This window comes from Ricinus communis, chromosome 5 (assembly GCF_019578655.1).
Source record: "Ricinus communis isolate WT05 ecotype wild-type chromosome 5, ASM1957865v1, whole genome shotgun sequence".
Lineage (NCBI taxonomy): Eukaryota > Viridiplantae > Streptophyta > Magnoliopsida > Malpighiales > Euphorbiaceae > Ricinus > Ricinus communis.
Genome location: NC_063260.1, coordinates 12,098,050 through 12,125,980, shown reverse-complemented (window position 1 = coordinate 12,125,980; position 27,931 = coordinate 12,098,050). Strand labels below are relative to the sequence as shown.

The 27,931-nt window shown below is 31.8% G+C and overlaps 1 protein-coding gene across 1 annotated transcript; it reads left to right on the top strand.

Moving 5' to 3' along the window:
* Window positions 1-103: 103 nt before the first annotated feature.
* On the top strand, window positions 104-14,623 carry LOC8275570 (methyl jasmonate esterase 1). Its single transcript, XM_048373559.1, has 4 exons — window positions 104-450; window positions 2,019-2,139; window positions 14,101-14,229; window positions 14,339-14,623. Exons 1-4 carry the CDS (start codon window positions 104-106, stop codon window positions 14,621-14,623), a joined length of 882 nt encoding a protein of 293 aa, XP_048229516.1.
* Window positions 14,624-27,931: the final 13,308 nt, after the last annotated feature.

Genomic DNA, 27,931 nt, shown 5'->3' with positions numbered 1-27,931 from the left:
GATGAAATAACCAATGAGCCCAAGCTGATTAATTAGTATTTTCAGTTTTTATATATATACACACACATATAAGTTCCCTTGCATTGATCACAATCCAAACACAATGGAGAAAACAATGAAACATCTAATATCAACTTCCTTCTTCATTATCATTCTCAGTTTTCTGAATAATTCTGTATCATATGAACTATCATTAGAATTTGTTTCTGCTCCTGCTACCAAGCACTTTGTGCTACTACATGGTGCAGGCAGTGGTGCCTGGTGTTGGTACAAGCTTATACCAATGCTAAGATCATATGGCTACAATGTTACAGCCGTCGACTTAGCGGCTTCTGAAATTAACCCACTACAAATTAGAGATATTCAAATAATATCTGGTTATTTTCAGCCCTTGGTAGAACTAATTGCATCCCTACCAGCAAATAAAAGAGTTATTTTTATTGGTCATAGGTTTATATATATATATATATATATATATATATAGAACTTTTATTTGTATGCAAATAATTTAATGTTTCTGTAGGATTGGACACTGGCAACAACATTGGTAAGAACATCACCTCTTCCTAGTTGAGAAGATTTCTTATTGGGACAACTAAATGTAACGAGGAAAAAATATGGAACGGTTTAAAGAATTTTTATAATTCCAGAAAAAGATTTAATAATACTAAAAAAGTTTCAAAAAATTGATGATTCGAGGAAATCCGCCCAACTAAGTGGAAAAAAAATAAATTAAAATCTGATTATTTAATTATAATATCTAAACCTGGAGAGTTTCGAGCTATTTTGTTACGAATTGCTCAAAAATATTGAGCAGCTACTATTACCTTTTAAATTAATAAATAAATAACATGTTAATTATCATATACACCAAAATAAAAAGAGTAAAAAAAACCACAACTCTCCAAGTACAAGCAAAAGTGTTTCAATTATGATATTGTATCTTATTAAATTATTTTCTGAAAAGATCATTGATCATATATTAATTCCTTTAGTCGCTTGGATTAATTAAAAGATATATTAGCTTAATTTAAGAGCATAGAAGCCCCAAACGTTGAATTTATGTTCCCATATTAATGATATGATAATCAAATTGAAAATGTAAAGATGGGATGCACTTTTAAAATTATCATTTCAAGCGAAAGGTAGATATCCTATGCACCATTGAATTAATGCATCAATTACCTTATAATAGAATATATCAAATTTTAATTTTTTCAGTCAGCAACTGACCGAGTTTGACTGTTTTATTTTTTATTTTTGGTCAATGAGCATTGATACGTGCTCGCCTAAATAGATCACTTCACGCGAGCAAGAGCTCGCCCGATTATATTCCAACCGATCCTTGATAAAGATTGGTTAATTAAGAGATAGATATCCACTCCAATGCAACCTATTTCCTTATGTACTCGATGTAGGACTCTTATCTGTATTGTAGTTATTCATTAAGCTATGGACTCCTTTTGTGGTAAGCTTTATCTCCTACAATGAAGGAGATGTGTTGTAAGTGAACTATTCTACTATAAAGTCTATAAATATAAGGTAATACATAATAAGAAAAGTGGGAAATGCAATTATAACCCTCTAAACCCTTTTATTTCTCTGTCTTTACCAAATACTAACTTGTCCATTAGAGTGCTTTTTCAGGTACCATGTAATCTATAAGAAAATCTTTATAAAAAGACCACCATGAAAAGAGATCTCCAGACGATCTTTAAGAAAATCCTCAAATAAGATCTTCAAAGGATATCCTCTAAAGAAATCTTCAAGAAACTCCAAAGAAGACCTTCATCAAAGGAAATCCTCTAAAGAACCCTTGAAGAAGATCTTGAAAAGATTTTCATCAAGAGTAGATATCCATGGAAAGGGATCTAACTAATGTCCATTAACTAATGTCCCTCTGGAATCAACCCACTTCAAATTAGTGATATCAGCACAATTTCTGATCATTATCAGCCGTTGGTGAATTTATTATAATCTTTGCCAGCAAATGAAAGCATAATCCTCGTCGGTCATAGTATTGGTGGGTTTGCAATTTCTTATGCAATGGAGAGATTTCCAAGTAAAATTGCTTGTGCAGTTTTTATTGCTGCCCTTATGCCTGGTCCTTCCCTCAACGCCTCCACGGTTTATCAAGAGGTATAATATATGACCTATTTTTCATATGTTAATATTATGCAAGTGAAAGCTGTGTGTATTAGTAGGTCCATATGTTGAGAAGTGAAAGCTGTGTGTATTAGTAGGTCCATATGTTGAGCTAACGTTCTTCTTTTGGTACTTTGGAATTTTTTAAAGAGAAAAGATTATATAAATTTGAATTATAAGCTTCAACACCTATGAGATATGCACCCAATAATTAGAAAACCTGATGCCTTCTACTTAACAGTGTGGGAATAACCACACCCTTCCTTTTTCGAGTTCTTCTTTTTATGTTGTTATATGGTAAATGATAATGTTTCCACTTGTATGCTTATCTTAATCATTTGAAATGATAAAAAGGATCTTGTTTTCTTTCTCCAAAACCTATGACTTGTATTATTATGAAATCAGTTTTATTTTTTATCTTTCTAATTTTTTAAAAATTTTTAAAATAAATATATTAAAAATATACATAAAAATATCAAAAATTTATAATTTAATTTCTATTATTATGATTTTTTTTTAAAATTTTATCAGAAAAATACTAAAAGTATACCTAAAAGATACCAAACGAATATTATCTTAACTTATACTATTGTGAAATTAGTTTTTATTTTATATCTTTTTTATTTTTTTCAAAATTCTATTAAAAAAATGATACTAAAAATCTACCTAAAAGACACCAAAGTGATATTATTTTAACTTGTATTATTGTGAAATCAACCAAATGAAGAAGATTTATCGTTTTTAGTTTATATTTTTATGTTTGGTATTCATAAATTGAATGATATTATATATTTTTTATAGAAACTAGTGTGTTTTGATAACATAAAGATGTGTGTTTAAAAAAATATATCAAAATAAAATTAAAAATACATGAAGATATAATTAAGATATAATCCTTAATAAAATGGTATAAATAAATAAAAATTCAAATTTAGATCATAAAATTATATTTGACAATAAAAATAAAATTTTATATCCACATTTCGTATATTTGCAAGAGATCCGAAAAAAATCTCAGAAATATACCTAACCATTGATGTCACGACCCGATCTGTAGGCCCGTGACCAGCACTAGGAAATGGGTAGGCATAAGGCCACCGAATCCAGTAGTAAGACTGACCATTCACTAACTTAATTAAATCTCAATCTAATAGCACTGAACCACAATTAACCTTAACCATCAGGTTCTACATATTTAGAGTGTGGACTGCCAGCAAGAATAAGCAAGATCGGGATTACAAAAGGACAATCTGAAATTCCTACTACGGAGATTTTAGAATTATAAAAGTCAACATACCAATAAAATATCAATTATATTAACCCGAAGATGAAGGAATCTGGCTGCTAGATGAAAAGCACTGTGGAAAAACTAATCACACCTGAAAAACTGTTAAATTGAGACTGTCAGTTTCGGGAGTGAGTTAAAATCATATATCCAAAAATAATTATAAATACTTCAATTACACATTTATTTAATTTAAAAATAAATATTAAGTCATGTAAAAATATACGTGTCATGCCATGCTTAAATAAAAATAAATTTCACATACTACGAGATGGAGTACTTCAGTAGAACCCTAATCTCCATTACTAAACAGTCTCGGCCTTTCGGCTTTCTCGTTCCAACAAGACTAGCGCCGAGAGAGCGAAGCTCGACCATGGTCCTTAAATCCAGTCTGGTCACTTAACTTTCCAACTAAGCCGGCGCCCAAAGAGCAATGCTCAACTAGGGACCTTTACTCCGGCAATTCACTCTACTCAGCCCAGAGAGTTAAACTCGACCAGGGCAAACCCTAAACTATTCTCCTATTACCTGACTCAAAATTTATACCGGTGTGCATGCGATCCTGATGCAACTCATTCTTCTAATATTATTATCATTAAAAAGGAAAAATTTCAGGTATTACAATTGAGCCCATGAAAAAGCTTCATGTGATTTTCAAAAAAAAAAAATCTCCATCAAAGGCAATTTTCATCAAAAGGGATCTACATGCAATCTTTAAGAAGATCTCCATAAAAAGACCATCATCAAAAGAGATCTCTAGATGACCTTTAAGAAAATCCTCAAAAAAGATCTCCAATAAAAGAAAGATCTACAAAGGAGATTCTCTAAAGAGATCTTCAGGAAACTCCAAAGAAGATCCCCATCTAGAAAATCTTCATCAAAGGAAATCCTCTAAAGAAATCTTGAAGTAAATCTCGAGAAAATTTCCATCAAACAAGATTTTCATCAAGAGGAGATCTCCATGAAAATGGATCTCCAAAGAGATCATCGAAAAACTTTCAAGAAATCATTATAAGAAAATCTCCAAGAAAAATTTACAAGCAATCTTTTCATCTTCTCAAAAGATCTCTAAAGAAAATTCTAAAAAGATCTACATCGTACTTGTCACGACCCCACCCGTGGGCCCGTGACCGGCACTAAGGAATGGGTAGGCGTAAGGCCACTGAAACCCGTAGTAATCCTGACACTCACTGACTTAAACAAATCTCATCTCAAATTTATATTATTAAAACCACAAATTATCTTAATAGCTACATTCTACATAAATATTTGAATGCCGGAAAAATTAGGGCGAGACCCAAACTCATAAAATTTACAACTGATACATCTACTAATTACTACCCATGGAGAATCTAAGATTTACCAATTTACATACCAAATCAAATACATCACCCGATGATGAAGGAGTTCTTGAATAAGAGTCGCGAGAGGACTAACAAATCCGAAAAAATAGTAAAATGAGACTCGAGAGTGAGTTAAAATCAAATAATCTAGAGACTATTGCTTCTTCTCAGAAAACATAGATTATTCAAATCAGTATATCAAACCATGCACGTAAATACAATCCACATTATAATCATACCATAATAAATAAATAAATAAAAATATATATTTACTTTTATGGGACGAGTGGCTGAGTAGAACCATAACCCCAAATTCTAATAGCCTTTCGGCTCTCTTAATCCAACAGGTTTGGCGCCCAGAGAGCAAGCTCGATCAGAGTCCTTACCTTCAGCCTGAACACTTGAATTCCAAATAAGCCGGCGCCCAGAGAGCATCGCTCGATCAAGGACCTTAACTCCCAGAATCAATCGAACTCGGAGAGCAATGCTCGATCGGGGCAAACAAATCCATAATAACCTTATGTCCATGATCATTACCCAGACGCCTTGGGTCCTGATGTAACCCACCAGGTGGCATGTTCTACGAAAGCCACATTTCCCAAAACGCAATCATCACATTTAATAAATATCATTGTTTAATGAAATCATTCAACACATATCGAAATAAAGATTAAAAATTTAGGATAAGGCAACGTGCAATTCGTGTCGATAAAATAATAATATATGTATTATTATAACGTTACTAATAATAATATTTATATTATTTTCAATAATTAATAGTCCAGTGAAATTATTTACGTTGCGATACTAATAACCATATTATGCATAAACTTTCAAAATAGCATATTAAATTAGACTTAGCAATAGTGCAATGATTAAATGACTTTAACTCACAGGATTGGGCGACCTCCTAGCTCTGCTCCGGTGCCTCAGTTGGAGCGAGCCGAACAGAAAGATCATCTAATCACGGAAAATAATTTATCAAAACGCTGAAACAATCGATCATTAATCCTAGGTCTAGACTCTTAGGACTGACTGTCTAAGAATCTCGACTTGGGAGAATTCTACCGAAAATCCGGCAGAATCTCCCCTACAACACGGACATTACCCCCCGTAGAAACGGGTCCAGGACCTGCCAGAAAAATACTTCAAATATCCAACAATTCAAAACAACAGGAATCGGGTCCCCAAACTTCACTATTTTCCCGACTCCGCCACACAACACAAAATACGAGGCAGGCAACTGACCGACAATCATTTTTGACTCACAAATATCATCAAATACTCAATATAAACCAATAGACACAAATTTAAAATCAAAGGATTTCCAATATCAACGGCCAGAGAAAATTACCGAGACGCTCGGTCGACTCGCCTCCGGCCGCCGGAGTCTGATCGACGATATGGACACACCATTGGACTCACAACGACGCGCTGACGATGATTCCCATTTCTAATTTTCAGATCTGACACCCGATCGTCCGGAGAGATTAGCGGACGATCTCGGCCGTCGATTTGCAAACGGAGCCCGATTGCCACGAAACCAGTGCCATCGCGAAGCTTGAGCTGAGGAGAGTCGGGATATGTCCTCCGATCGTCCATCCTCCGCCGGAGCTCGCCGGAAAAGCTGAAAAACCTCGGCTGCCTCCATTTTCTCTCTCCACCGGATCTTCCGTTTCCGGCCACCACTGTCGACACCGCTGCCGCCAAAACAAAGCCAAGAGCGAGAGGAGTCGATCGGCACCAAGATCAACAGTCACCGACGCCGGAAGCGCCAGCATGGCGGCAAGGAAGCTTCGGCCATCTTCCTCCTTGCGTGAGAGCTGCTGCCATCGCCTGGCAGCTGGCCGCCCGACGGCTCGCTTCTCAAGGCCCCCGCCGGCCGGCCTCCTCTCTCTCCCGACCTCTCTTCTTCCCCGATCCCATTCCTTTCAATATCGACATTAGACCGCCGAACTTTTCCTTATTACAATTTGGTCCCACAACTTCCTTAATTACTTACAATTTCATCCTGCAGAATTCCAATTTAACCCCCAAACTTCTTTTTAGCCTTCAATTAAGCCCCTAACTATTTAATTTGGGTCAAATCCGAATTATTGAAAATCGACAATTACAAAAATACCCCTGACCGATATATTTATTTACGAAAATACTAAACTCACAAATTTCCATTAAAACCCCATAAAAATAAAATTATACTTTTAATCCTTATTCCAAAATAATCCTCCAATTAAATCCTACACACAATTAAATTAAATAATCAATTTCCAACTTAAAATTTAATACTACTAATCAATTATAATACCAATTTTTCCCAACATTCTTTTATAAACACATCCCTTACAATTTCTATCATAATTTTCCAATATATAATTTATTTATATATATATATATATACATTTGGAAAAATTTGAATAACCAAATAAAAATATAATTTATTCCTCAAATAATTTATTTAATTAACTCCTTAAAAATCAAACTAATTGGATATGGAAAATAACTCATTTATTTGTCTAACATTAACATTCAAAATTTGTATTTAAATCATTCCAATTAAACCGAATAAAAATAAAGCTAAAATTAACTTAAATAAAAACTCATTATTAAATATATAAAAATTCGGGGTATTACAGTACTCATCTGAGTCTTTAACTCGAAACTTATGGAGGGACATCTGCGTCACATACTCGCCTAAAGATATTGCATGTAAGAGCTACAAGATTTGAAAGAGAGTTAAAATCGCCCCGAAGAGTTACGAGATTGCTCGAAGAGCTATATAATCATACAAAGAACTATGAGATCGCCTGAAAAGCTATAAGATCTCCCATATATCACAACTCATGATCTCTATCAATTATCATAATCAACCACCACGTTCTTCACTTCTTGAAAAATAAGAGACCATATCCCTACCATTCCAGGTGCTTATCAATAACTCTTTCGTATAAATCTCCCTAATATCTTCCATATAGATCTTCTTAATATAGATCTTCCATGTAGATCTTCGCAATATAGATCTCCATAACCATTTCAGCTCTTCAAGCAACATAAGTCTAAACATCATTGGTGCGAATCTTATGAGAACATGTGATACGAGCTCGCCTAAATAGATTTCCCCAAGCGAGCAAGAGCTCGCTCGATTATGTTTCCAACTGATTATTAATAAAGATCGGTTAATTAAGAGATATATATTCACTCCAATGCATCCTATTTTCTTATGTACTCGAAGTAGGACTCTTATTTGCATTGTAGTTATTCATTAAACTATGGACTCCTTTTATGGTAAGCTTTATCTCCTACAATGAAGGAGATGTAATAGGAAATTATCATCTTAGCAACCATACACTCCCAATAACTAATGAGTTATGATACATATGAAATGCAAGAAAACACCCTCCAATCAAGATGATTAGAAAACCCAATGATCTCCTCAAGTGAAGTTAGGGAACACTAGTTCCAACAATGAAACTAGCACTTGAATTCAACTCCAAACGCCACAAACCAAGTATGATTTGATAAATTAAGAATCAAACACAAGATTTTGGTTAGAGAATGCTACAAACTGAAAAAGTAGTTTGATAAGTTCAAAGTTCATGCAAGAACTTAAGCAAAAATACTCACAAAAAGCAAATAAAGATTATCATTCATCAATTCTATCTTTTTACAAATGAATTTGGCTTTGATATTTATAGCCAAAACAAGACAAAGAAACCTAAATGGATGTCTTTTGAGCTTTCCCACGTTTTTCCCTTTAATTCCCCTTAAAACTCATTAAAAGTTGTTGTTTTTACATTGATGGCACTCATTTTGTAACTCCTAAATGACAACTAATCATGTGCATCCATTTTATAACTCCACACACAATACATATAACTTACACCTAATAAAATAATCCTTAATTAAATAAAGATAAACTAGAACAATTACTTAAGCTAAAACCCCAAAAGATAAGAACCCATATAAATATAAATTAAGCCCAAAAGCCTAATCATGGCCAAATAGTTTTTATTCTTCAAAATGAACTGAATGTTTAATTATAACGTTGGACTCTTATTTTCATGCATGACTTGTATTTCCATTTTGGACTTTTTGATGCATGCCTTCGCAATAAAATCTCACGACAGCCTTGATTCATATCAAGATGTGTTGTAAGTGATACTATAATGTCTATAAATATAAAGTAATACACAACAAGAAAAGTTGGAAATATAATTATGACTCTCTAAACACTTATATTTCTCTATTTTTATCAAATACTAATTTATCCTTTGGAATGATTTTTTAAGTACCACGCCAGGGGAATCATAATTTGTTGTTTTGCAAGTGTAGCATCAAGAACAGTTTCCCTATAGAAATTGGCATATAGATCGAAGTATCTGGTTTGTATCAAGAATATAAAAAGACAATTCCTTTCCGACTTAGCCTATTTTATAATAACATAAGAATTACCATATATGAGACATCCTTTAAGTTGAAGTGATTAATATCCCTTTCAAGCTCAGACACGCACGTCATAGATTATCTAAATCATCATTTTCCATCAATTCCTACTTTCTTAATAGATAAAAAGTGAATATGACAGTAATATCGAATTGATTCTTAATCTATCAAGTAATTATGCATTTCAATTAGAGTACCTTTTTTTTTTTTTTTTTCCTCTGGTGGGGAAATACTGTGAGAAATAATATGGAGAATTATGTAGAGTTAATTTTTGAACGTGCATCATGGGTATAGCACTTAAAGATTTACAAATTCAAGAATTACCGACAAGAAGAGGATACGACCAGTTATCTTACAACTCCACAAACTATAGCAAATTTCTCAATCAATTTGACCTTTTAGATCAAGAGGATACGACCAGTTCTTTCAGGCAATTTTAAATATTCTCAATTTCAATTTTATCTCTAAACTTCCAGTAACAATATTCATTTCTACATTTAATGAACTTGTCAGTTAAGAAACCTTCTTGATTTTGGTTATTTTACTGTGACAGACTTCCTATTTTATAATATTAGCTGCAACGAATTTCTATGCTTACTTAGTATCTATGCAAACTGAAAAGAAGTTTGAGAAATTCATATTAAAGAATGAATAAAGTGCAATTTGGCCACTAATTTTATCAACGTGTTTAATTTAGTTTCTTTTTTAATTTATAAATTTTTTAATCGATATCTTTGTATATTTGATTCAAATTAATTCTATTTTGAAAAAGAAATGAGACTCTCTCTTGAAACTAAAAATAATTGAAAATTTTTAATATTATTTATAAACTGTACCACCATTATTTCACTGAGACCGTTCTCATCTTTACCGCCCTCGGCACCACTACTATTATAATTGTCTCTTTCATTTGTGATTATTAAGAAGAAAAGTAAGAATCTCATAGCAATATTTATTTATTTATTGTATTTTATTTAAATATCAATATATATTTTTTATTTTTGATTTTATCCACTCTCTTTTTAGGGAGTGTAACTCACGCTCTCATTATTTTTTTTAATAGAGCTAATTTGAGCTAAATATATAAAATCTGAATTAAAATGTCCAAAAATTTAAAAAAATAGCTAAATTAAATCCGAACAACAATATTAGTAGTCAAATTGAACTTTATTCCATTAAAAAGCTTAATAAAAACAAGCAACTACTAAGTTTTAAAGAAGCCTAATAAGGAAGTCATCGACCATCCTTTCTTCCAAAGCTAAATTCGGCCCTCTATATCTCTGATTTAATTCTCATTGACTAAACTTGTGCATTAATATTTTAAGAAGCTTACCCAGTTTATTAAAGATCCCTCCCTTCTATGAATTTATCCATTAATCAACTTAGCTGTTGTTGTATCAAATTAACCAAGATTTTAATCAATGTCTTAATCTAGTGGTAATTGATATGAGTCCACTTCTATACTTATCTTAATCATTTGAAATGATACGAATGTTAATTTTAAGATATTTTAAGTGAGCTTATCTGTCCAGTTTCAAATCATTCAGCTAGTAGTTAAGTAAAATAAGTTCAGTTATTTAACTCTAATAATTTATTTTCCTTTAAAAATTATCTAAAACTTTAAAATAATAGGTGATGCAATGTATATGGTGTACAAAAATATATCGAGAATTTTAGAGTTCAACTCCACACATAGGTGAATTTTCGTCTTGATGACAAGTATACAAAGATGAATATTTTTATTATGTTCACGGCTCGGTAGATTTTTTATGAATAAAAAAAATTAAAAATTTATTGAATGGTTTCAAACTAAGGACGTAGTAATATATATATATATATATATATATATTACAAATTCGTAAAATAAAATCTTAAAAAGAAAACAAATCTAAACATAATAAGAAAAAAGAAATGTAAAAAATGTACCTAAAAGTCAAAACTAGCTTGTAGTTATCAAAATGAGTGATTTTCTATTCCAAAATTAGGACCAAATGAATTTATGTGGACCTTTAATTTCTTTAAAATCAAAGTCATGCTTATTTAATGCAAATTGATACACCAATGAGCATCATTTCGTCTCCTATGTCAATACTGCCATCTTAGTAATGCCCTAATCGCAAATAAAATTATAATTTTTAATTTTTAACAATATCAGTTATAAATTTTTATTGTGATTTGAAATAAATTCAGTTACTTTCTACTAATGTAGCAATCCGACTATAAATTACTTTAAATGGTTAAAATTAAAATATTATGTTGGATCCATTATCAATCCAAAATACATTATACTTGTTAAGTTTACCCTTTTTTCCTTCTTATTTTCTCTTTTAACAGACTCTTCTTTGCTAATCGTAATATAATTAATACTAACAATTTTCTTAACGATCTCAGAAAAAGTATAGAAGATATCATCAATGAGTATCTCAAAGGCATTTTCATTGTTCCATTCAAAGAAAAAAAATATTTACATTAACTCCAAAAAGTTTGCTATGTACTCAAGATTGATTCGTATAATTATTAGGGTTAGTGGCAAAAGAACCATAACTGTAATTACAATAGAAAGCAAGATGTGACCCAAATCGAAAGACTTCAGAATATAAACGTGAGGCTAATCAAGAAATCAATGTCTTTTATTGTTGGAATATGCCCACTATATTTATTTCTATTTAACTTTTATTATCATTTATTATATTTTAATCAGAACTACACATCAAAATTTCACGCCATAAATTAACCATATAATTCAAAACTGATTAATTAGTATTTTCAGTTTATATATATATACATGTCAGTACCCTTGCATTGAGGACAAATCAAACACAATGGAAAATACAAGAAAACATCTAATATCAACTTCCTTTTTCATTATCCTTCTCAGTTTCCTGAACAATTGCATATCATATGAGCTATCATCATAATTTGTTTCTGCTCCTGCTACCAAGTACATGGTGCAGGCAGTGGTGCCTGGTGTTGGTACAAGCTTATACCAATTGATCGGTTCAAATTATTTATAGATATTTAAGAGTATTTTAAAATTTTAATGATATATTTCTATACATAAAATGGTGAAAATATGTGCTTTTGTATCACTTAAACTTAATTGTCTATTTTCAGAAATATTAACAAAAAGAAGTTTAATGGGGCATATTCATGCCAAGACCCAAGATTAAGATGCATGGACTGCTAATTATAAGGCCCAAGGCCCAAGGGATATTTTAGTCATTTTGTATAATTATTAGGATTTATATTAAGAGTTATTTATATAATAGTATTTGATGGGGATTAAGATACTTTAAGTCTTATATCTTATATAGACTTATATTAGTATACTCATCTCTAGAGATATTTATTTAGAGGAGGACTCTTCTCTATATAAATTTCTGCAAAACCCTAAAGAAAAGAAGGAGAAGGAGGAGAGTTTTCTCCTACCTGCTCTCTACACCTGCCATCATTGTTCTCTCCATAATTCTCTACAGTTCTTCATAAACACTTTAGTTTTAGTTTTTATTGTTATTTTAGGATCTAAAGAGCTTTTCAAGAAGTGGAGACTGAGGACCAATCTTCTTCCTACTTGAAGAAAATCTGGATCTTGAGGGAGCTTTTTACTTTCTTATTTTTTGTCTTTCTATTTAATACCATGATCATTGGGTTAAATATGTTAGGCTAGTTTTCATAAGTATTTAGTTTAGTCTTTCTACTTTTGGATGAACTTTGTTATTTATTTATTTAATGAATGATTTCTTTATCTTCATATCTTTATTAGTTTCAGTTATTATTGTTAGTTAACCATCATATTAATTTAGCAATAGTAATTGTTATGAAAATCTTTAGGTTTAGAAGTATTAGAAACATCATTTTTACTTTAATCTATGTTGGTATAAGAAACCTAAGTTGCATCATTAGCTTGAGTGATTTAGGAAAAAAGCACATCACCATCTCATTCATTAGATTTAGGCTTAAAATAAAACAAGGAGATTATTAAGTAAATGGCTAGATTAAATACTATTTTTAGTATATAGTTTTAGATCATAAGCATTTGCATTTGCATTACATATTTATTTATTGTTTAGTTACTTTACTTTATGACCATTATCCTCTCAAACATACGATTTAGAGTGTTTATATTTACTTTTATTGTTTTGTGTTGATAATTAGTCTTTATAATAAATTGCCTCATAGTTCCTTGAGAGATCGACCTCATGGTGAACTTATTCTTACTATAGGAACGGTTCGTATATTTTCTTTTTCATTATCCTTCTCAGTTTCCTAAACAATTGCATATCATATGAGCTATCATCAGAATTTGTTTCTGCTCCTGCTACCAAGCACTTTGTGCTAGTACATGGTGTAGGTAGTGGTGCTTGGTGTTGGTACAAGCTTATACCAATGCTAAGATCATCCGGCTACAATGTTACAGCTATTGACTTAGCAGCTTCCGGAATTAACCCACTACAGATTAGTGATATCCAAAAAAATATCTGATTATTTTCGGCCCTTGATAGAATTAATTGCATCTCTACCAGCAAATGAGAGAGTTATCCTCGTTGGTCATAGCATTGGTGGGTTGGCAATTTCCCAAGCTATGGAGAGATTTCCCGATAAAATCGGAGTGGCAGTTTTTTTCCAATGCTCTCATGCTCGGTACTTCTCTTAATGCTTCTACTGTATATCAGGGGGTATGCATACAATTCTTACTGTATATATTTTTCTCGATATTTTAAGTTTGATGATTTATTATACATAAAAAGGGAAAGAAAAAAACTAAAGGATATGTCGTTTTCATGCTCTCAAATTTCTTTTTATGCAAGTAAAGCGGCAATGAGCTGAAATTTTCATTTGTTTAACAGCTTAAGTTTCCTAAACTTCTTACCTCTTGATCCAATTCAGCTATTTAAGAGGCTAGGTGATCCACAAGACAGCATCCTTACATTTGGTGATGACCCCAACTATCCAACTTCTATCACTCTAGGCCCAACATTCTTAAGGACAAGAACATATCAACTCAGTCCAATTGAGGTAAGAATATTGGCATATTCATAAGGATAAGCAAAAAGGTGTGGGTAATATATGTACCTTTTTATGCATATGCAAATAATTTAATGTTGTACGTAAACTTTTGCTGTAGGACTGGACACTAGCAACAACATTGGTAAGAACATCTCCTCTTCCTAGCCGAGAAGATTTCTCATCAGGACAGCTAAATGTAACGAAGGAGAAATATGGAACGGTTAAAAGAGTTTTCATAATTTCAGGAAAAGAATTACTAATACCGAAAGAGTTCCAAGAATTGATGATTCGAGAAAATCCACCCAACCAAGTGGAAAAAATATTAGGATCTGATCATATGGTTATGATACCTAAACCAAGAGAACTTCGAGCTATTCTGTTACGAATTGCTAAAAAATATTGAGCAGCGAGTATTACCTTTTAAGTTAATAAAAGAGTAGCATGTCAATGATCATGCATACAAAAATAAAAGTGGTAAAGAAGCCAGAACTCTCCAATTACAAACAAAAGTGTTACGAGGGGGCATGTAAACCATTTACTTTGTTTCAACTGTGATGTTGTATCTTATTAAATTATTTTCTGAAATAACATGAAAAGAGAGGACCATATATTAATTCCTTTAGTTCTTAATTTAAGAGCATGGAAGCCGCAAAAACTGAATTTCTGTTATGATATCAATGGTATCATTGTTATATTGAAAATGTAAAGATGACATTCACGGGCTTAATCTGGTGACACGTGTATATCTCAACTTCAGTTAGGTCTCAAATTCGAGTCTCCCTTTCCTTATTTGTAACTAAAAATGAAAAAGAAAAATAAGGGATACACTTTCAAAAGAAGTTGGATATTTGATCCACCATTGAATAAATGCATCAACTACCTTAAAATAGAAAATATCAAATTTTAATTTTCTCATAGTTTTAAATCCAAGTGATAAATATCTCTTTCAAGCTCAGAAAATCTGTACACAGACACATCATAGATTATTTAGATTATCATTTTCCATCAATTCCTACTTTCTTAACAGATATACGAGTGGATTGCCTGCAAACTCGTGTGTCCATATATTTATTGGTTCAAGTCATTGTAGAACAAACTCATTTAAGCACTGCAACAGTTATATCATATTGAATCTTAATCTTTCAAGTAATTATTGATGTACCTTTTTTCCTCTAGTGGAAAATACTGTGAAGAAAAATATGGAAAATACTCCGGACAACAAACTACAAACTATAGCAAAAATTTCAATCAATTTGATCTTTCATATCTTGTTATTTCAATTTCAAATAAGTGAAAAAAGCAAAAATTTGCATGTAATTCACTTTTTTAATTGAAAAAAAATCTAAATAAGCCAAGAAAGCAAAAATTTATAGTAAATTGGCCACATAAGTGAAAAGAGGCTAAATTGAGACTATTTGCAAAGTTGGGTACCAAATTAAACTTTATTGATTTCATTTTCTCACTCCTTTTTTAGATTTTCTTTTAATTTTCACTAGCTGTTCTGTTGAGATTTGACGTTTAAAATAGGAAAAATGCTCAAAAATGCCTCTAACGTATAACCCCTGGTGCAGATTGGCCCTTCAAGTTTTTTTTTGGCCAGTTGCACACAATATCTCGTGAAACGGAGTTTTTAAGCCCCTCTTTAGAACGGAGGTGAAAATCGTTAAGTTTAAATTATATATCCGTTGGTAGGACCCACATGTAAGGAAACAACTTCATGAAGAAGCGGGACATGTTTGGTAGCCATCTTTTCCTTCTAAAAAAAAATTAATGGTGGATGGAAGTTATTGTTGTAAAGAACGGAAGATTGTAACTTGCTGTAAAGAATCCCAACAACCAAATCGATCGATTGAAGGTCATTTTTTCTAACCCTAAGAAATACAAAAATTACCACTCGACCATGTAGCAACAAAGTGAGTTACGGCTGTGTTTGCAAGTTGGAGTTAACAGGTATGTTAAAGCGAAACATGTGGGTCTCATTGTTTTATTCTGTTCTGAAATATAATTGTTTTTTAATATTATATGTTGAGTTGTCCCTTTCAAAATAGTGGTCCTCACGTTTTCTTTACCATTGTTTATTACTTGAGCCAATCCTGGAAAATGATTTTAAAATTTTTTTTTATTTTATGCAAAATGTCTGGTGTTGTGAATCTGAGATTTAACGATGGTGGTAAATGGCAATTATATCCAAAAATTGATTATCTAGATGGTGATATTGATATACTTTATGATTTTGATTCTGACTTCGTCTGTTATGAACATATTAAGAATAGATATAGGAATTTGCTTGGGTATGCAAATGTAGAACGCATTTTTGTACTTGAACCTGGAAAAGACATGGAAGATGGATTGTATTTAGTTGAAGATGATGAGGGAATTAGGAGAGTTTTGAATTACATTAGCAAATACAATTGGGTAGGAGAAATAGATTTCTATGCTGATAACTCCCAACATTTTGAACCAAATATTCTGGGAATTGAATGGAATGTTGATATAGATGCATCTGCTGCAGACATTAATAATGAAATGCCTACACAGAGTAGCTATTTCAATCCAAATAATAGAGATGATGCTAGTCAACCTGAGTCTATTATTCTTGAAGAACACAGTTAATAGTTAGGACCGACCCAGGCTATATTAGCAAATGAGGAAGAGGATGGTGAAGATGATAGTGCAAACATAAATGAAAATGATGGAAATCAAGAATCTAGTGATGAGGAAACTGATCCCAGGCGGTCCTCCTAAACAACCGCACTGCAGAGAGAGGTCGGGATATGATAAAGGTGATGGACAAAGCCATTTCATGCTTGGAATGACCTTTGCTAATGCTAATGAGGCTAGACAAGCAATAGCAAACTATGGAGTAGCTCTAGGTGTTAAGCTAAAAATCAATCCAAATGAACCATTTAGACTTAGGGTTAAATGTAAAAATAAGGAAAGCTGCCCTTTTGTGCTTTTCATTTCAAAAGATGGCAAAAACCCTGGATTAGCAGTAAAGAGACTAATACCTGAGCATAGATGCTTTAGGGATTTCTCACTCTCTAGTGCTACTGCTAGGTTTTAGCCAATTATTTTAAGGGTAGGATTTATAGAAACCCTTCAATTAAGATAAAACAAATGAAAGATGATGCAGAGAGCTTGTTAAAAATTAATGTTAGTCTGGCTAAGTGTAAAAGGGCTAAGAGGATGATAATCCAAGAAATGGATGGGAGTTTCAAAATGGAGTTTGGTTATTTGGAAGCATATGCAGCTATACTTAAAAGAAGCAATCCTGGTACAAAAGCAAAGATTGAATTATGCAAGGAAGCATTGAAAGAAGGAAGAAGGGTGTTTAGGAGGATGTTCTTGAGTTTTGATGCTCTTCAGAGGAACTGGAAGGCTGGATGCAGACCTATCATAGGTCTGGATGGATATTTCTTAAAAGGGGTTACTAAGGGCCAGATTCTTACTGCAGTAGGCAAAGATGTTGATGATCATATGGTGCCTATCATATGGGCAGTGATAGACAAAGAGAATAAGAATAATTGGAGATGGTTTTTACATTGGCTAAAGCAAGAACTTGAACTTGGAGATGGAGCAGCCTATACTGTAATCTTTGACATGCAAAAGGTCAGCATTTTTTATTTTCTTTGCATGTATTTTTATTTGGGAAAAGGCTGAAAGTTGCCCTTAATGTATAACCTCTATGCAATTGGGTAGAAATGAACTTGGAGGGCCAATCTGCACCAGAGGTTATATGTTAAGGGCAACTTTGAGCCTTTTCTCTTTTTTTTTTTTTAACTATACAGCCTTTTACAGTATTGGTTACTCTTTTATGCTTTAGGATCTCATTGATGCTGTGGAGAATGTGTTACCCCTTGCTGAGCACAGATGGTGTGCGAGGCACATTTACTCCAACTGGTCTAAGCAATGGAGAAGGGGGGGAATTGAAGAAAAAGTTTTGGATTTGTGCTTGGAGCACATTTGAGGAGGAGTTCAAAGATAATTTAGAGCTTTTTGGTGAAGTGTCAAAGAAGACAGCAGAAACCCTTCTGAAATATCCACCCAATTGTTGGTGCAGGGCCTATTTCTCTAGCAGATCCAAGTCATACATGGTGGATAATAACATCTCTGAATGTTTTAACTCCTGGATACTAGAGGCAAGACATAAGCCTATAGTTAGTATGTTAGAGGAAATAAGGCTACAAGCAAAGAATCGAATTAAAGAAAAAAGAAAAATGGTTGACAGGTGGATTAATGAGTGGAGTCCAGCTTGTATGGCTTTGTTCCAAGATAATAAAGAAAATGCTTCAGGTTGCAGAGTAGCGTTTAATGGTCAAGATGGTTATGAGATTGGGGAAGGTAACAATAAGCATGCAGTCTTTTTAGATAGAAAGTTGTGCACCTGTAGGGCATGGGATCTTACAGGAATCCCGTGCCAATATGCCATTTGTGCTCTATATCATTCCAAGCTTGATCCTTTTTCATATATCAGTCATTTTTATCATAAGTCAACTTATCTAGCCTCATATGAGTTGTCATTATTGCCAGTCCCTGGTAAAAGCTTTATGAGATCTGAGGAATACTAAGGAATAGAACCTCCTCCATTGACTAAGATGCATGATAGGGCTAGAAAGAAGAGAATTCAAGAATCAAATGAGCCTAATACAAGTAGTAAAAGTGGAAAGCTTACTAAGAAGGGCAAGAAGCAGAGTTGTGGGTTGTGTACAGAAGAAGGACATAATAGAACTAAGTGTCCAAATAAGAACAAGAAGGTAAAAAACATAGTTCTGTATCACATTGAGTATTTATATTATTTAATTTTTAAAATTCTAATGACTGCAATTGTTTGCCTTCAACTTCATAGGGAACAACAACAAGTGGTCCAGCTAGCACACCAGCAAGTGGTCCAGCAAGCACATTAACAACTACTTTAGCAAGAATAAGAAGAATCGCCAAGACGAGTAATCGCTTCAAAAATACACACCCATCGCTTAAAGAACCACACCAACTGAAACTGCAAGAAGCTTAGGAGGACATTGTGTAACAAATTCAAGGAGGACAACTGGTTTTGGATGTCATGTGGATTTGGATACAGAAAGAACAACTTATAATGTCAGTGAACTTTTCATACTTTTTTTTTCTTATAAATATTAGTTTGTGGCATGTTTAATCTAACATTTTGACACTCACAGCCCAGACAAACTACTGAAAGAGTAATTAGTGAAGGTTTACAAGCAGAGAAAATGAAAACTGATCCTCAAACTAGGTTCCCAATACCATATGAAAGAGACTTCAGAAGAAGCAAAGAGAAAAGGGATGCATCATCCATTACAAGGACAATTAAATTCACTGGAGATGGCTCAGAAGTTACATTTGCTACTAACCTGCCATTTGAACCTTCAGGACTGTAATGGAGAGGAGGAGTTGCAATTACCTCTTCACAGTTACAAGCTCAAAAAGAGCAACTAATAGGCAGACAGAAGAAGAAAGGCAAGATAGTTAGTGATGCTACTACAATAGATCAATAGTTTACCAATAGTTGACTGGAGCACATTTTCTGTATTTTTTGATACCTTGGTGTTTTGTATCTTAGAGCAAGCAATCTCTTTTGAGTATTCTGTTGCTACTTTGGTGTTTTGTGCCTTAGAGCTTGTATTTTTTAAAATTTGTTGCTACTTTGGTTTTTTATGCCTTAGAGCAACATTTAGCTGCAAAAACAGGGGATGCCAGTAACTTTTGTATATTATTGCTACTTTGTTGTTATTTGCTTATGAGCAAGTGGTGTTGATACTTTAGCTTAATATTGACTGTAGTATGCCAATGTCATTGCTTTTTGGTCATTGGTTATGATTATCAATGTCGTTTAGCAAATATTTTCCATTTACAACAATTCATTTCAGTGTATAGCCAATGTGAAGATAGAGAAAAAGAAAGAGAAAAAGATAAAAGGGAAGAAATGAAAGATATTTGCAGCACTTTTACCAATCAAGTGTCATAATTTCATTTTATCAAACCATTAATAAAATTACACAAAAAAAGGAACATTGTGCCACCAAATCCGTATAAACAATCCAAGCTAATAATGCAATTAACAAGACAACTCTGCAAATCTTAATTTCTGTTTCTTTGCTAGATTTCAAATTCCTCAGCTCAATTCACATCTTTTCTATTTCAGTTTGTAAATCAACTCTGCAAATCTTCAATCTCTTTCATTTCTTCCGTTTCATCTTTTTTTCTATCTCCACACTTTCGACTTTTACACCACTTCTCGACATTCACACAATCTTTAACGTCCAAAATTTCAACCTTCACAGAACCTTCGACGATTGTAACTTTCGACATTCGCAAAACCATCGACATTCACAGAACCTTACTATCATTACTTCATGTGGTTGTTGATGATGGCGATGTCGACATTAATTGGAATCAATTGGTTAATTTAGGGTTCCTTAATTTCCATGAAAAGGAAAGTGATGAAAGAGAATAGGAGATAGTGATAGATTTCCGTTGGATTATAGGTCCTACCATTTGCCACCTCACTTCCATTTAACTGGAGTTTTAACGATCTTTAGCTCCGTTCTAAAGAAGGGCTTAAAAATTCCGTTTCACGAGATATTGTGTGCAACTGGCAAAAAAAAAACTTGAAGGGCCAATCTGCACCAGGAGTTATAAGTTAGGGGCATTTTTGAGTATTTTCCCTTTAAAATATAAAAGAAAATAAAATAAGATATGTTTTTCCTTTTAAAAATAGCCTTTAGAAAAACAAAATAATAAAAAGAACTTAAAAAAAAAAAAAAGACATAATTTAGAAGTAGGTGGTGCTCAGTACAGTAGGCGTGCCAAACTAGTCTAGTGGCTGAGGTAAAGTTTCAATTCTTTTGGTGAGGAAAATTAAGAGAGAAATTTTCGTTTGCTATTATTAGGTTTGTAGATTAGATGCAGTTTTAGATATAGATTGGACCACGTGTCCCTTCCAGATAAGGTAATTAGACTATGAAGTATAAATTTGATGGTGAAAAAGAAAATAAATACAAATTAAGTTAGATGATGACCCGCTCCACTTGGCTCGACTCAAATGTTCAAGTCAATCTCAGACCATAAAAAATTAGGATCAATTTCATTGTAGAAACACTAGCCCCGCTCTCTTCATAATGAGAATATTTCACTCCTTTTTATTCTATGTTCGTGATAATATTTTTATTATTTAAAAAAAAAAATTATATCTGAATAAATTTATCATTACCATCTCAACAAATTTGTGAACCCAAATCAATAAATTTATAATATCCTAAAATTTTAGCAGAAACAACGATAATTATTTTTCACCAAAACTACTATAGATTTACTAACTCCATTCATTTACTAATTGATTCAAACTTAGTCAATGCATGTTTTGTTCAATATCAATACATAGAGAAAAAGGAAAAATACAAAGAGAGTATCTCGAGAAGAAAATGGAAGAGCAAAGAATAAAAAAAATAAAAAATAGGAAGAAGAAAAAACTGATTTTCTTATCGATTTAATCCAGCTACTACCTTTTACAGTAGTGAATAAGGCATGAGTTTTGGCTAGCCTAATTTTGGGTTTAGATGGCTGGAAACATCCCAGTTTCAATCTATTTGTTGAAAAGGTTAGAAATCGACTTATTTTACCTAGTCACACAAGTTGAGGGGCCAAAATGATCCTTTGTCTAAAGTTAAAGGCTTATATTAACATAAGGTGCAACATGAGCTAGATTTGACGAAAAAGGACAGAAAATAAAAAACAATAAGGTTAATATGCTCTAAAGCTCATAGTCGAGCGTTCAACTAAAAGCTTTAATTATCAAGTCGGTTTCTCACAAAACAAATTGTTTCAAATTAAAAGAGAAAGGATTAAAAAAGATGAACGATATTAAAATATTAGTAAATTAACTTAGTGATAAAATGAAATTATTGTACAAATATTAAAATTCAGATCTCATCAATATTGATATTTATATGGTAAATTATTTAAAAGAAAGTAATGTAAACTATGAGAGAAAAATAAAAAGGGTAAAGATTGTTAGAAGGAAAAATAAAAACTAGATTGATTCAAATCTACCTTGGGAATGATATTATTGTTGGCGGCCTCCGGTCCCATAAAAATCACATGGACAAAGGCTCAAATATCACCTTGAATTTGTATCAAGGAACCAAATTGATTCAAATTTTGATTTGGTCAAGCAAGTATATTGCACACTCTTAAAATAGAGAGTGACTTGTTCTTTTAATAATAAAAGAAGGACAATAAAATCAAACCATTTATATATCGGTTTTCTTTATAAAAGTAAAATCCATAATCACATGTTGGTTTGCTTCTATTATTCTAATTTGCAATAGATGAAAAATGAGTATAATTTGGAACTATTTAGTTCTTAAATAGAAGTTATGAGCTTATTTATTAGAAAAAGATGAAATTAGATCTATTTAGCCCCTTGATATGAGTTCACGAGGTATTTGACCCTTTCTCCAAATCACACCAAAGAATCAAACATTGCATGTGATGTTCCTAGTACCACCTCCAAACCTACTAACCAAAACTCATTATTATTTAAAATAAGCTTAATTGCCTACAAAATCTTAAATCTTGTACTTATTATTAAATCTAGCACATAGTTTTAAAATTTTTAATTTCAACACCGTATTTTAATTTTGATTTCAATTTTAACATTTAACAAAATTATCTGTCAAATCTGCTAGCTTGGTGTAAACTCTGACAACAACAAAAAAGAATCAAGTCAACATTAGAGTTGTTGATTCATTATATTACTGAAATATTATCACTTAAGTACGTAAATTATATATATATAACTTTGAAGTTTCATTGATCTTATGTGTTTAAACGATAATACTTTGATAGTGAGGGTGCTGACTCAATTCCTCATTTCTATTGTTGATGTCGGAATTCACGTTACGTCAACAAATTTTATTGATAATTCTATTGGAGGTTAAAATCAAAATCAATGTTAAAATTTGATACTAAGATTAAACAGTACATACTAAATTTGATAACAAATAAAAAATATAGAGTGTTTTAGCAATTAAGCCTTTAAAATATTAAAAAGAAAGTTTGTATAGATGCGCAAGACACCTCATCATTTTTTTTAATTGAATCTAATTAAACATTTAATGGACGAAATTTAAAATAAATATCCAATCAAATTTCAACATGCACATCACGTATAAATTTTATTATTATTTTTTACTATTATTATTATTATTATTATTATTTATACGGATTAGTTATAGGGACCGATCTGGTACTCTATTGTTTATGGTGGTGCTCTTAAGATTCTTCATGACAACTTTGAATCAATTTCCAATAAGGCTTTACCATCAAGTGGTATAGCTACAGCATGGTGACTGGGTTTTACGTGCCTTTCAAATTTCCAAATTTTATAAAATTAATTTGTATATCTTACATTTTTTATTTTTTTTAATAAAATGTATATCTACTAAAAACTGTAAAAGTTGTACATCTCTAAAATAATTAAACTGCTCCTAAATATAACTCTTCATTGCAAAACAAATTAAAAGATAAAATGACCAATAATAACTCGAGCTAATACAATAATTAGATAGTATCGTTTTTTTGTTTACTATTGACTAGCTCTTTTTTTATCCTCTCTTTCTCTTCTAATCTTTTTCTTTTTAATTTTGTAACAATATGAGAATTGCATTCTATCGAGTGGAGCATTCTATCAGCAGAATTGCAATCTACTGTTCCATCAACACGATTAATGATTGTTATAAGTAAATTTTTTTACATGTATTTCTCGATGTTCGATTTTTAATTTTATCTTTTTATATCAAGATTTACTTATCAATTCTCGTTAATGGAACATTCAAATTTTTTTCTATTAATATGAGGTAAAAATTCATAAAAAAAATCTATTCTATAGAGGTAATTTTAGATTTTCTTTTGTCTTTAGAATTTCTATTTTAGTTTATAGTTAAAAAGTATTTAATTACATGTTTATATACGGTTAATTATGTCATTTAGGTTTTTTTAGTTTTTTTATTATTTTAAATTTAAAAATATCAGATCTAAAATGTAAAGTTTTTAAAATATAATATGGTTATCATCAATTAGCTTTCATTTATATGCAATCCTTATTAATAGAAATTCATGTGATTTTTAAATATAATATTTGTTACAAATCCAAATTCATGTTTCAAATCTTAGCGTATAAACATAATATAGGGATTCTTTATGTATTCACATTATAATTCGTCAAGAGTTATAAAAAATTGACCCCTCTAAAATGGCCAATTATCTCATTAAAACTTATGAAAGTACCACCAGCCATCACCACCTAATATTTTGTACATTGTATTACAATTTTTCTTTTGGCAAGGAAACCGGCCGGCAGTTGTTTAAGTTTGACTTTTTGGCAAAATTAATTTTGAATCCACTGAAGTTTGCACTTTTTTACAATTGAATCCTTTAAATTCACCTTGGTATAATTGGATCCTCAAATTTTCAATTTTATTAAACTTACACTCTTTTCTAACACTTGCCAGATGTGTACGGCTGCGTCAAAAGTGACATAAGCTTGTGAACTTTTTCCATTTTATTGATTACGCTTCTAAATCCTTGGCATTTTTTCTTTTATTAATTCAGCCTCTGAACATTTTGCATTTCAATTGAGCCCTTAAACCTTTTAAATTTTATTAATTGAGCTCTTATTACGACAATATCAAGTACTACAATAATACCTAAATGAATAGGAATTGGAGAAATGCTTTCAAAAACATAAGCTTTAAATTTAAACAATGATGAAATAAAAACATAGGTTGCCTACAATGAGTAGGGGATGTTTACTTGCAGAGATCTTTTTTAATTTTTCTTGGAGTTTTTAGTTTATTTTCTTGAAATGCTGAAACAATTTGTTAACTTTAAGAAACTGAAATTAGAATCATGATCTCTTCAACTTCATGAAGAAAAATACTTTTCATATTAAAATCTTGCAAAACTACATACACACCGAATGAGAAAAGACATTATCTTTATGCAATTAAAATTATTCTCTAAAAGGAATTTTTAAAAAATAAACCCTCATTAAATGAAAAGATTTCACTGTTAAAATTGAGAACAAAATATGAAGAAAACACATTAACTAAAAACATAAATTCTTGACTTTTAACTAACATATATATCTAAATATACATATTGATTAAGAATTTTATGTAAATCGATTTAAAAATAAAAATTAGCTTAACATTAAAAAAAAAAAAGAATTTCGCGGAACGGCATACCAGAAAAAAGAAAAGGTACCAATGAAGTCAACCATTAATGACTAGTTCGAATAACAAGAGCGGTCTGATCCCTTATTTGATTAGATAGACTGCTCTTAGAAAGATGAAAGAAAAGCCAACTCTCAAAATTGTTAATTGTAGGATATATTACATAATAATACAAGACTCAGAAATTTCATAGATAAAAAAGGAAAAAGCTTAGGGGCTTAAAAATATTCTTTTCTATTATTGTTTTAAGCCAATAATAAAGGACTTAATTGTACTAAAATAAAACTAAAGGCTGAATTCCAAAAAAGAATATGAAGTTCAGAGGCTTAAAGATGAATTTTGCCTTTCTTTTCTCCTAAGATAGACAAGTGGCTGTGGCTGGAACATCAAATAATATATATATATAAAAGAAAAGTCAAGAATGTAGACGCATAATTGTATTAGAAAACTGGATACGTGATCTTCCCTGCCAAAAGGAAATGATCAATAATTGCATTAAAAATCTTTCACACTAAGCAACATGAAATTTTTTATTTAAGAAATACAACAGAAATAATACATGGAAGCTATTATGCAACATCAGTCGTTCCAGCATTTTTGGAAAAGAAAACTGCATTTTCATGCGGAATAAGTAATGTTACCCAATTAAAGGGATGGAAATTACCAAATATGACCAACAAAAAATCTTCTTTGATGAAAAGGGTATGAACAGTTCCATATTAAAAGGCTCAGATTTATTTGTTTATTTTTATTATGGGTAAGAAATGGCTAAAATTAACAAATTAATATACTTTTGCACTTAATTTTCCAATAAATTATAATTTGTAGCTGAGATTAGTTAAGCTCTTTTTGGACTAATATATTCCAGCTAACACAACCTGTTAGATTCCTCCGACCCCCAACTCTTTTCTTCAAAGGTCTCCCCCTCTCTTTTAGGGTCAAACAAGGTCGATAGTGAAGTTGCCCGGAAACTGGACAAGAATGTCGCAGGTATGCGCATTATTATTGCAAGGAAAAAGGTTGATGGAGTTGCAGAAAGAATGTGCTGCTCCTTTCCTTTTGATGGGGCCATGATTCTTTAACTGAAGTAATTTCAGAAATCAATAGCTCGCTCGCTCCCTTGATGAAAGTTGTTTTCTCTCCATCAGGTCTTTGGCTACTTCTCTCGCAGGTTGTGTTTTCACATACGCCTGTAGGAATTGTGACAAACCAGCAGAATCCTTGGCAAAGTATTATATATATGTCGTATCTAATTCTCGTCCTAAGCATTGGTTTACTTGTATTCCTGAGTATTTGAACTCTGTCCTCTGTATGGTGATGCCAATTTTGCCTTTTAAAGATTTTGAAGTTCAAGGACCGAATCTACTTTTGTCCACTACCAAATGCATATTCACGTCAGAAATGTTAGGAATTAGTGTCTTCTCTCTCAATCAAAACCAATCTTCTAAGTTCTAGGCATTTGGATTTACGTCATTTTTGGAACCCATTACCAACCTCAACCACATTCAATTTTTCCTCTTTAAGTATTAATAAACAAAGAAAGGGAGAAACAAGAAATTTAAATCAAGAACACTAAAGAGAGCTGATGTCTAAATTAATACAAATGATAACGAGAAAATTACAGAATTAATTTTGAAACATCTTAAAACCAATCACGCAACAAAAATTCATACTCAAGAAATTAAAGAAGGGCATCATCACCATCTCTCCCGCAAACTATACAAAATTTCTCTAGTATGTACAAGTTCCAGGAAGCCCTGCTGCCCTTCAACCCCAAAACCCATGAAACACATACAAGAAAAAAAAAGAGAAGAACCATGCCATGCCATTACATGTCTTGAAGAACTCTTTCAAGGAAGAAAACCAACAAAAGGAACAGGACCAGAAGAATGATGGATTGGTAGGTGAGAAGATGATGAAGTGTTCTGCTGGATAACAACTCCGATGGCTTCTGCTACAACAATTACGAACTCCATAGCAATTTTCACTAGTGCTACGCACATCTCCAATCTTTGAATCACCATTTTTGCAACTCTCCTAAAAGAAATACAGACCCTTTCTTTCTTTCTTTCTTTCTTTATGTTTCTCTTTTTCCTTTTTCTCTTCTCCGCGTCACCTAAGTAGTCTTTCACTTTTCAAAGTGAAGACGATATATATATAGGGAAAACACAAAGACGTAAAAGGATTAAAGGGTAGATGTGATAATCATTTCTTGAGCTTCTTATCTCTTTCTTTTGCTTGTAATTTGGCTTTTGGAAGAGCCTAAAGGGCATATATACACGATGTCTCTTACTTCAACAGTTGAGAAGCATTATTTGAAGATAAGCCTTATGATAGCTCACATTCCAAAGCCCTGAAATATCCATTTTTAACCCCTGAAATTTATCAATTTCTCTTTTAGGTCCCTGCATTTCTATTGGATCAACTTTAATATTTTATACTTTTTTTTTATTTTATTAAGT